We start from the raw sequence: 12257 nt of genomic DNA, 5'->3' as shown, positions 1-12257 counted from the left end.
TATTAAAATCTGAAAAGGTTTTTTTTCACAATAGTAAACATGCAAACTTAAACATTTTTATGGTAGTGTAAATAGCCAAGGTAAAATTTGAAGAACACATTAAGGTAATGTGCCCTTCAGATACCAAAATTTATTATAGGACTGTAGTAATTAACAGAGGTTCAGGGGTGGAAAAATAGACCTATGGAACAGACTATAGAGCCCAGAACAGATTGATAGGTACAGATCCATAGATGGAATCTATTTTCAGTATGCTATGAGATAGGACTGTTAATTTTCTTCACTCCAACTCAGATTAGCAATTGAACCAGTACCACAGTGAATAGTTTATCCTTTCCTCACTAGTTTCTTTCTTTTTTAATTTTTTTTTTTTTTTGAGACAGTCTCATTCTGTCACCCAGGCTGGAGTGTAGGGGTGCGACCTCAGCTCACTGTAACCTCTGCCTCCCGGGTTCAAGTGATTCTCCTGCCTCAGGCCCCTGAGTAGCTGGGATTACAGGGATGTGCCACCATGCCTGGCTAATTTTGTATTTTTAGTACAGACAGGGTTTCACCATGTTGGCCAGGCTGATCTCGAACTCCTGACCTCAGGTGATCCGCCCGCCTTGGCTTCCCAAAGTGTTGAGATTACAGATATGAGCCACCACTCCTGGCCTATATGGCTTGGTTTTTTTTATATGTTTTGTATTAATCTCTGTGTTTGAAAGACCATCTAGGCAAAAAGGAAAAAATAGTTTCTTGATTAGAAGACTTTGACAAATATGTAGTAGTATGAGAGGATAGATAGTACCCGGGGCAACATGGTGAAACCCCATCTCTACTAAAAATACAAAAATTAGCCAGGCAAGGTGGTGCACACCTGTAGTCCCAGCCAGGTTGAGGTGAGAGGATCACCTGAGCCCGGGAGATGGAGGGTGCAGTGAGCCAAGATCATGCCGCTGTACTCTAGCCTGGGTGACAGAACAAGACCCTGTCTCAAAAAAAAAAAAAAAAAAAAGGAAGTAACTGAAAGTATTTCTTCTTCTTATTTTTTTTAATAGCACATCGTCCTTATATGTTAAAGGATGAAATAAATAAGGGAAATATTGATGACACATGAGAGTAGTTTTTTGGGGGCATATAACTAACTAATGAAGATAAGAAACAGGTTTTATCAGCCCTGGAAAGTGTGTGGGGCATATTTTCTCAGTAGAAGACAGGAATGGAATAAGATAGATGAGGTAAAGATAGGAATAAATTTTGAGTTGGAGAAGCCATTTGAAGGAAATCACTATTTTCTCAGTGAGGTATAAAAGTTGAAATCATTCTTCTAGAAGTTTAATATACTGTATACGAGGTTCGAGAAGATGGGAAGAAAATGCAGAATACTTGTAAGGAATGCAATAAATAAGGTTAGGTAAAAAGATATAATGGTAGCATTGAAGGAAAAAGGGAAGCTGAATAAAATTTGTAGTGGTGCCTAGTTGTATAATTGTGTTAAATTTGCCTAGCAAGTCAGGGGCAGGATTCTTTTGTCACTCTTGCCAAACTCCCTTCTCCTTCCCACCTTGTGGGAGGGAGTGAGTCAGAGCCTAGAATTCCTTGAAAATATATGTCTGTCTCCTTAGTTGGTTTCTCTCATCATTTTCTTGGTTTTATGTAATTTCTATGTTTATCTATCTTCTTACTGTTTTTAACAAATTTTACAAAATTTTTGCTCCATTGTTGGGATGCTTTCTTGTTTTTGCTTTATCCTTAAGAAATTTTGGGTACAGGGCAATTAGATTTGCGTGATTATTCTGTCTTAATCCAGTCTTTGTTAAGTATAAGGAAAGAACTTGGTTCTAATCCCAAGTTCCTTACAAACATTTGAGACAGCAGGGGAAAAATAATTTTTCTTTGTACTCTTTGGATTTTTGTATAATAAAACATTGAAATATATATTTTTTTGGCAAGTTACTATTTTAGAAAGTGCCTAGATTTGGACAGTGAAACTTAATATTATGTGGTCTCAATGAAACTGTTGCTGTGCTAAGACAAGAGTTAGTATTTTGTGTTTTAGAAGATGTAATCAACATGCTTGTTAAGCTTTTCTTTCTTGAGCATCAGAAAGCAATGTGTATTTACTTCTAAATATTTTGCATCTTTTATGTTACAGTTATTTTACCAAGAAAATGGTTTGCACGACTTTGAACATGTACTATCCATGCTGATGGGACAGGATCCAATATGAATATAAATGATGGAGGAAGACGACGCTTTGAAGATAATGAACATACATTACGGATATATCCTGGGACTATTTCAGAAGGGACAATCTACTGTCCGATTCCTGCCAGAAAAAACTCCACAGCTGCTGAGGTGATTGAGTCTCTTATAAACAAACTTCATCTTGACAAAACAAAATGTTATGTTCTAGCAGAGGTAAAGGAATTTGGTGGAGAAGAATGGATTCTCAATCCAACAGATTGTCCAGTTCAGCGAATGATGTTGTGGCCCCGAATGGCTCTGGAAAATCGCTTAAGTGGAGAGGACTACCGCTTCCTTCTGAGAGAGAAAAACCTTGATGGATCAATCCATTATGGTAGCCTGCAGTCATGGCTACGGGTAACAGAAGAACGTCGCAGGATGATGGAACGGGGTTTTCTTCCACAGCCTCAACAGAAAGACTTTGATGATTTATGTAGTTTACCTGATTTGAATGAGAAAACTCTCTTAGAAAATCTACGAAATCGCTTTAAGCATGAAAAAATTTATACCTATGTTGGCAGTATTCTAATAGTTATTAACCCATTCAAGTTTCTTCCTATTTATAACCCCAAATATGTCAAAATGTATGATAACCACCAACTGGGAAAACTTGAGCCCCACATTTATGCTGTGGCTGATGTAGCTTATCATGCCATGCTTCAGCGCAAAAAGAATCAGTGCATCGTGATTTCAGGAGAGAGTGGTTCTGGGAAGACTCAAAGCACAAACTTTCTTATTCACCACCTTACTGCTCTCAGTCAGAAAGGATTTGCCAGTGGAGTAGAACAGATTATTCTTGGAGCTGGACCAGTACTTGAGGTAAATATATAGAAATCTTATTTTTGATTTTAATTTTAATTTTTATCCTTTGAGGTGGGGGGGTGTACCATTCCTGGAGGTACTGCAATACCAGGTCGATGTGTGGAGTAGATCAAGCAAGATACTGTTCCATCTCCCAGCTCCAAAAACTCATTTAGGGCTGGGCGCAATGGCTCATGCCTGTAATCCCAGCACTTTGGGAGGCCTAGGTGGGTGGATCACCTGAGGTCAGGAGTTCCAGACTAGCCTGACCAACATGGAGAAACCCGTCTCTACTAAAAATACAAAAAAAATTAGCCAGGCGTGGTGGTGCATGCCTGTAATCCCAGCTACTCGGGAGGCTGAGGCAGGAGAATTGTTTGAACCTGGGAGGCAGAGGTTGCGGTGAGCTGAGATCATGCCATTGCACTCTAGCCTGGGCAACAAGAGCGAAAATCCATCTCAAAAAAAAAAAAAATTGTCTTTGGATAGAAGACATTCCAGATATTAAACTATAAAAACATAACTGTACTTGATCTTAGCCAAGAGGCTGAGAAGCTATAGAAATACTGTTCTTGCTATTCTGGGCACACTGCCTGCAGCGTAGCCCTGCTCTACAAGGAGCAGCAATTTAAAAAAAAGAAAGAAAAATACTGTTCTTATTCTTAAACATATCTTTAAAAAATATATGATAGATATGAGAAGATGAAGTAAAACTAAATAGAAGTGTAGACATTATTTTTAGTAACCAAGAGGACCTGGAAGATGGGAACGCAAAAAAGGTGGTGTGGAAGATTGAAGAGTGTGACAGTGGTAATTTTTTTTTTTTAAAGAGAATGTCTTTGGGTCATTAATGATGCAAAGAAAGAGATGACTGTAGTCATTGTGTATCCCCCTATAAGGGGAGAAAGCAGAGTCAGGTCGTGTCTAACTGCATTGTGATGGTTGGTGAAAATATTTTTGCTGATATATTTGTATTTCTGCAAGCTTAACAGCTGTGCCTAGCATCGAAACTTGTAATAATGTAGAGAATATGGGAAAAAATGTTTAGTTGTGGGATGTTTTACAAGTAATACCATCCAATGTCAAAAGGAAAGATAATACAGAAGGACAAGTACTCCACAATCTCACTTATATGTGGAATTTGAAAAAGTTGAATGCATAGAAACAGAGCAAAGTGGTAGTTACTAAAGGCTGTGAGGATTGGAGAGATGTTGGTTGTAGGACACAAATTTTTTAGTTATATAGGAGGAATAAGGTCAAGGGATCTATTGTACTTCATGATGACTATAGTAAGTAACAATACATTATATACTTGAAAATTTCTTTTTTTTTTTTTTTGAGACAGAATTTTGCTGTTCTTGCCAGGCTGGAGTGCAATGGTGCGATCTCGGCTCACCGCAGCCTCTGCCTCCCAGGTTCAAGGGATTCTCCTGCCTCGGCCTCCTGAGTAGCTGGGATTACAGGCGTGTGCCACCACACCCGGCTAAATTTGTATTTTTAGTAGAGTAGGGGTTTCTCCATGTTGGTCAGGCTGGTCTTGAACTCCCAACCTCAGGTGATCCACCTGCCTTGGCTTCCCAAAGTGCTGGGATTACAGGCATGAGCCATCGCCCCCAGCCTATACTTGAACATTTCCAAGAGAAGATTTTAATTAGTCTCATTACAAAAAATGATAAGTATTGTGAGGTAATGCATACATTAAGTAGCTTGATTTTGCCATTCTACACTGCAGAGATATATGAAAACATCATGTTATACACCATAAATATATGTGGTTTTTGCTTGCCAATTTAAAAAAAAAAAAAAGGAAAGGGAATATAGTGTTTGTTTTAGACCTGAAAGGAAAAGGTAATATTACTTCGTTGTCTTTTTAAAAGATATTTTGTAGGTATAATTGAAATACAGTAAACTGCGTATATTTAAAGTGTATAACATGATAAACTTTGACATGTATATACCCATGAAACCACCACCACAGTCAAGAACATATCCATTATCCCCAGAGTTTCCTCATACCTCTTTGTAATCCCTCTTTCACGCTCCTCTCAGCCCACCCATATATGGGAAACCAGTTAAGTGCTTTCTGTCACTGTTGATTAGTTTGCATTTTCTACCATTTTATATAAATGGAACCACATAGTATGTACCCTTTTATATTTGGCTTCTCCCACTTGGTGTAATTATTTTGAGATTTATCCATGTTGTTGCATATGTCGATAATACATTCCTTTTTGTTGCTAAGGTAATAGTATTCCATGGGATATCACAGTTTTTTAGATCTGTTCACTCATTGATGGATATATGGGTTGTTTTTAATTTTTGGCTATTACATTCAAGTTTATGTAGACATATGCATTTTTTTCTCTTCAGTAAATATCTAGCAATGTAATGACTAGATCAGATGATAAGTATGTGTTTAACTTTTTATTAAGTTCTTTAATTTCTCTTGGCAGTATTTTATAGTTATTAGTGTACAGGTCTTTTACATCTTTGGTAAGATTTATCTCTCAATATTTTTGAGGATGTTATTATAAATGGTGTTCTACAATTTTCAATTGTTTGTTGCTAGTATATAGATACACAGTTGATAGTTACACGTTGATCTTATCTTCTGCAACCTGGCTAGACTTAAATATTAGTGCCATTAACCTTTTTTTTTTTTTTTTTTTTGAGACAAGGTCTCCCTCTATTGCCCAGGCTGGAGTGTAGTGGTGTCATCATAGCTCACTGCAGCCTCGATCTCCAGGCTCGAGTGATCCTCTCACGTTAGCCTCCTGAGTAGCTGGCACTATCAGCCTGTGTTGCTATGCTCGGCTGTGTTTTTTTTTTAATTTTTAGTAGAGACGAGGTCTCACTATGTTGCCTAGGCGGGCTGGTCCTGAACTCCTGAGCTCAAGTGATTCTCCTGTCTTGGCCTCCTAAAATGCTGGGATAACAGGCATGAGTCACCACACCTGCCCACCCCTGCAACAGCTTTTTTTATAGATTCCATTGGATTTTTCATATAGTCAGTCATGTCTGTGAATAAAAAGTTTTTCTTACTTTCTAGTTTGGATGTCTTTTTTTTTTTTTCTTGCTTGATTTCACTGGCTACTCCAGTATAATGTTGAGTAGAGGTGGTTGAAAGCAACATCCTTGTCTCGTTTCTGATCTTAGGGGAAAACATTTAGTCTTTAGCCATTAAGTTATAATGATAGCTGTTGGTTTTTTGTAAATTCTCTGTCAAATTGAGCTTGATCCCTTCTGTTCCTACCTTGTTTAGAGCTTTTTTTCAGGAATGGATGTCAAAATTCATTCTGTCAAGTGTTATTTCTGTGTCTTATTGAGATGATTATATTTTAAACTTTGTTAATGTGAATTACATCATGAGGGACATTGTTTTCTTTCTCATTAAAAAATTTTTTTTTGAGAGTGGATCCCACTGTGTTGCCCAGGCTGGTCTCAATCTCCTGAGCTTCAGTGGTTCTCCTGCTTCAGCCTTCCAAATAGTTGAGATTATAGGCATGCACCATCATGCCTAACATTGTTTTCTTGAATTTCTTTTTTTTTTTTTTTGCATTCTATCTTGCACCATCATGCCTAACATTGTTTTCTTTAATGTCTTTTTTTTTTGCATTCAATCTTTTGCATTGATAGAATTATCAAGTCTCATAGGATGAATTGGGAAGTCTTTTCTCCTCATATTTTTCGAAGAGTTGTGTAGAACTGGTTTTTTTTTTTTTACTGTCAGTGTTGGAATTCAGTAATGAAACCATCTGGACCTGGTGTTTTTTATGGGAGAATTTTAAACAAGGTTTCAATTTTAAAAGTAGATATAGAGTTATTCATGTGATTATTATTATTACTGTTTTTTTTTTTTAGTAAGCTTTGGTAGTTTGTGTCTTTCAAGAAACTTGCTTAATCTAAGTTATCATATTTATTGTCATAAAGTTTTATATAATATTCCCTTATTGGCAACTGCTGCGGCTGCCACCGCTGCCACCGGCTCTGCAGCTGTAGGGGACCTGTGCAGGTACGCAGGTGAAAGGAGCTCTTTGCCTGCTGAAAGTTCCCATGGAAGAACTACCATCTCCCCAGCTCACCATGGTGTACGAAATTGATTTAACTACTGGAGATGCTGGGGCTTCCAGCACTTACCCTATGCAGTGCTCAACCTTGCGCAAAAGTGGCTTCATGGTGTTCAGAGGACAACCATGCAAAATAGTGAAGATGTTAACTTCCAAAACTGGAAAACATGGTCATGCCAAGGTTCACCTTGTTGGAATTGCTGTTTTCATGGGAAAAAAAGAAGAAGATATTTGTCCTTCTGTTCACAACGTGGATGTTCCAAATATTCAGAGACACGATTATCAACTGATATGCATTCAAGATAGTTGCCTTTCCCTGCCGACAGAAGCTGATGAAGTTCCTGAGGATCTTAAACTGCCAGAAAGTGAACTAGGCAAATAAATACAAGGAAAATACAATGCAGGTGAAGATGTACAGGTGTCTGTCATGTGTGCAATGAGTGAAGAATATGCTGTAGCCATAAAACCCTGCAAATAAATGGGAGCCTCAACCTCCCTGGCTTAAGCAATTCTCCCACCTCAGCCTCCCAAATAGGTGGGATTATAGGCATGTACCACCACACCTGGATAATTTTTGTATTTTTTGTAGAGATGGAGTTTTACCATGTTGCCCAGGCTGGTCTTGAGCTCCCAGGCTCAAGCGATCCACCTGCTTTGGCTTCCCAAAGTGCTAGAATTACAGGCTTTTAAAGTTTTTAGTATGATCTCTGAGGTCATTGATTTTAGATCATTCTTTTCTAATATATTTATTTAGTGCTGTAAATTCTTTCCTAGGTACTGCTTGTACTGCTATCCCACAATTCTGACATATTGTGTTTTCATTTTTATTTAGTTTAAAACATTTGATAATTTCCCTTTTGATTTCTTTTTTTGTGACTTATTCTTTATTTTTTTGTTTCCTGCTGGTAAGCCATAATTATATAATCATTGTAGAAAGAAATGTATAAAATATTGTTGTAGAAAATACCGGGTTCTTCGGGAGGCAAAGGTTGCAGTGAGCCAATATCATGCCATTGCACTCCAGTCTGGTCAACAGAGCGAGACTCCATCTCAAAAAAACGGAAAATACTGGGTTCTTGTCACACGACCAGGAAAGATTAGGCTCGCAGACACATAGAAGGGTGAGGAGTAAAATTAATGAATGAAAAGGAAAAACAACGCAGCAAAGTGAGATGAGGTCCTCCTAACAGGCTGTTCACCTCACTAATTTGATCCCAGGTCTTCACACAGAAGCAGGAGAGGCCAGGCTCCTCCCCCCTGCAAATGGCATAGACTTCACAAGTCTTCACCCTGTCTTCCCGGTATGCAGGTCAGTTGGAGATTCTCCTGGAACCTTTTGTTACTTGCCTGTCTCATTCTCCCCTCTAAAGAAGTGCATCTAAGTGCCATTACAATAAGGATAAAGATGAGGATGAAGACCAATTTTAACTGCCTCCTGCTGATGGGGCACTGTTTGGGAAAAACAGCAGTCATATCTTCCTAGAGGCCTATCTACGGGTTCCCAGCAAAAGTGGCCGTTGTCCGAGGCTCCTAGTTGGATGACTATTTGGAGCTTGATGGCCCAGGCAGGGCTATGTTCTGACATATTCCTGTGTGCATGCAGTGGATGAGGTTGTGATTTGTGGTCCGCAAGCCTAGGGTGATGGAGAGACCAGATTGCTGCTGCAGGTTCAGGGTTATTTCCCAGCTTCCAGGATGTCCTGGCTTCTTAGCTGTGCATCTCCCAGGACCTGGAGATCACAGAGGAACGGAGGCTGTGACAAAGTCACCAGGGGCTCCTGAGGTGGAGGACGTGGAACAGCAGAGACAGATCCCACCCACCCCCTTTTTTTTCTTTGAGACAGAATCTTGCTTTGTCGCCTGGGCTGGAGTACAGTGGCGCAATCTCGGCTCACTGCAACCTCCACTTGCTGGGATCAAGCGATTCTCCTGTCTCAGCCTCTTGAGTAGCTGGGACTATAGGTGTGCACCACCACACCCAGCTAATTTTTGTGTCTTTAGTAGAGATGGGGTTTCTCCATGTAGGCCAGGCTGGTCTTGAACTTGACCTCAGATGATCCACCCACCTCAGCCTCCTAAAGTGCTAGGATTACAGGCATGAGCCACTGTGCCTGGCCTGATTTCTTCTTTGAATCATGGGTTGCTTAGATTTGTGTTTAGTTTGTAAATATTTAAATCCTATCTGGTTTTTTTTGGAAACCTAATTATTTTATTATAAATATATATAAACAAAAAATTTAAAGACACTGAAAAATGTACAAATATAAAACTGATTTAAATTTTTTTCCTTAAAGTTTGTATACAACTATAAAGCAAAACAGATTTTGCCAACTTAAGTACAAACGAAACTTCAAATCAGTGAACTTTAGATTAACAGTATTACTTGAAAAGTATGGGTGGTATTTTGTTGAAATTAATTTGCTACTCACGAGTGAATACAGTACTTTCTAAAACAATGACATACTTATTTGTGTCACTTTAGTTTCTTTCACATGACCAATTCTCAATAAAGATTTGTGAATTTAATTTTCAGGAAGGTATAAATAATTCGAAATATTTTGGTGTATCAGAAAACCAAAATCTAAAAGTCTCTATCTTTGGCCCACTGCACATTGTATCTATCTAACCTCTGTATAGACTATATGGATAAATATGGATTTCACTCTCCCTTTATATAGATATATATCTACTTATATCTGTATCTTATAAGTAAATAAACATATATAGATTTTGTATATATTTTAAGTTATTAAACTAATTATACATGCTATAAAACAAACAATGCAGAAACGAATGAAGTAAGAAATGAAAGCCCTTTTGTACAAACATTAGGTTGCTGTAACAAAGGTCAAAACAATAAGGGATTAAAGAAGATAGACTCTTATTTCTCTCACGTCATAATACACATGGTAGCAGTCTTGGGCTGATCTGGTTGATTGTACAGTGATGGGCACGGGCTCCTTCTTTGTGGCTCTGCCATTCTCAGTACATGGCTTCCATCTTAGTCTAAGATGGCTGTTTCCATTTACCCTACTGGTTTTTGGTTGTCATGAAGGTGCTTTTTGTGTGTGTGTAGTTAGTTGTTAAATTGGTGTCTTTTTGTGTGTGGGGGAGCAGTCAGTGGATCTGTGGATCTGTTCCACATCTTGCTCTGCGCCAATCCTGTCCTCTGAGATTCTGTCCCCTGTTCTTGATTTATAATTTAATTCTTTTGTGGTTAGATAACACTGTGTTGTATAACTTGAACTCTCTTAAAGTTATTGAGACTTGTGGCCCAGAACATGGTCTTTCGTGGTGGATATTTTTTGTGCATTTAAGAATTCTGTATTTTGGCCAGGTTAAATAACACTGTGTTGTATAGCTTGAACTCTTTTAAATTTATTGAGACTTATGGCCCAGAACATGGTCTTTCGTGGTGGATATATTTTGTGCATTTAAGATTTCTGTATTTTGGCCAGGTGTGGTGGCTCATGCCTGTAATCCCAGCACTTTGGGAGGCCAAGGAGAGTGGATCACTTGAGCCCAGGAGTTCAGGACCAGCCTAGGCAACATGGGTGAGACCCTGTCTCTACAAAAAAATGGAAAAAAAAATTAGCTGCATGTGTTGGTATGCACCTGTAGTCCCAGCTACTGAGGAGGCTGAGTTGGAAGGCTGAGATGGGAGGATGGCTTGAGCTCAGGAAGTTGAGGCTCCACTGAGCTGTGATGGTGCCACTGCACTCCAGCCTGAGTGATAGAGTGAGACCCTGTCTCAGAAAAAAAAAAAAAAAAAAAAAAGCTGAAAGCCTTTGCCTAGTAAGTCCAACATCTGGGCTTTATCAGGAACGGTTGCTGTTTAGTGCTATTTTTCATTTTCCCATGCCCATACTTTTGTACTTTTTTGCATGTCTCTTAATTTTTTGGGGAAAACTAGACATTTTTAAATAATAATAATGATGTGGCACTTCAAAATGAGATTTTCTGAAGGTTTGTGGTTGTTTTCTTACCGTTATTTGGTTGTTTCATGACTTCTTTGAACTAATTTTGTAAAGTCTATATTTTTGTGCATGAGATCATCAAAAACTGTACTCAGTTATAGTGGTTAGTTATGATTAGACTTGGATTTCCTTAAATGCCTGAAGTTAAGGCCTCCAGTCTTTACTATGAGGTTCTGTGTGTTTGTTGACTCACCCCTTCAGTACTCAGCCAAGCGGTTGTCAACTCTGCCTTACTTTTTACTTCCTGCTTACAAAGAACCTCAAGTTCAAAACACAGGTCTCCTGTGTTTTGTGAGCATTGACATATCCTGGGCATGTGCAGTGCTGTGCATGCTCATGGCCTTCCATATGCCCATGAATATTTCAGATGTTTTCAGAGTCCCCTTTGTACATATTATTCACCAGCTTTTCCTTTTAAGTTGTTTGGTGTTTTTTTTTTTTTTTTTTTTTTTGCCCCATTCTGTTATTGCCACCTTAAGCAGTTATAGTGTTTAAACAATTGCTTCTGATTGTTTTTGACAAGCACACATAGTGATGGTGGGTGGGTGCAGTGGGGAGTGTGAAGAGGCTGTTTTAAGCAAGTGATTTCCAAGTAAGGTCAAGAAAGTCCTTATGGCACCACTGCACTCCAGTCTGGGTTGACAGAGTGAGACCCTGTTGCAAAAAAAAAGTAGGATGAGGGGCAGGCACTGTGGCTCATGCTTATAATCCCAGCGCTTTGGGAGGCTCAGGTAGGTGGATCACTTGAGCCCAGGAGTTCAAGACCAGCCTGGACAACATAGGGAGATCCCCCTTCCCCCACCATCTCTACAGAAAAATACAAAAATTAGCTGGGTGTGGTGGTGCATGGCTCTGTGTAGTCCCAGCTACTCAGAAAGCTGAGGTGGAAGGATTGCTTAAGTCCTGGAGGTTGGAGGCTGTAGTGAGCCGTTAGAGCACCACTGCACTCCAGCGTGGGTGACAGAACGAGATCTTGTCTCAAAACAAAACAAAACAAAACAAAACATACATACACACAAAGAGAGTACCCTTTGTGTGGGTTTTTCCAGGGAAATGCCAGATAAGTCAAATTGTGATGATTTTCTCGGGGAACTGGAGTTTGGATGAGTTCCATCCCTGTTCTCATTCTTCAGGTGGCTTCTTGGGTGTCTTTAAAAAAAACCCCATCATTGTAGGATGTTGG

General features: G+C 39.0%; 1 protein-coding gene and 2 pseudogenes across 24 annotated transcripts in view; 2 read left to right on the top strand and 1 right to left on the bottom strand.

The window, feature by feature from the left end:
• Positions 1 to 12257, top strand: part of MYO9A (myosin IXA) — a 307532-nt gene that overhangs the window by 71169 nt on the left and 224106 nt on the right. For all 24 annotated transcript variants that reach the window (XM_055363670.2, XM_055363662.2, XM_055363671.2 and 21 more), the window contains one exon: positions 2138 to 3048. In XM_055363670.2, the coding sequence (XP_055219645.2) occupies positions 2209 to 3048 (840 nt within the window). In that variant the 5' untranslated portion in view covers positions 2138 to 2208. The remainder of the gene's footprint in view (positions 1 to 2137; positions 3049 to 12257) is intronic.
• LOC115930951 (uncharacterized) lies at positions 3423 to 3589 on the bottom strand (annotated as a pseudogene).
• On the top strand, positions 7007 to 7877 carry LOC134757260 (eukaryotic translation initiation factor 5A-2-like; annotated as a pseudogene).

Source organism: Gorilla gorilla, chromosome 16 (assembly GCF_029281585.2).
Source record: "Gorilla gorilla gorilla isolate KB3781 chromosome 16, NHGRI_mGorGor1-v2.1_pri, whole genome shotgun sequence".
Classification (NCBI taxonomy): domain Eukaryota; kingdom Metazoa; phylum Chordata; class Mammalia; order Primates; family Hominidae; genus Gorilla; species Gorilla gorilla.
This window is presented reverse-complemented; position numbering and strand designations above follow the sequence as displayed.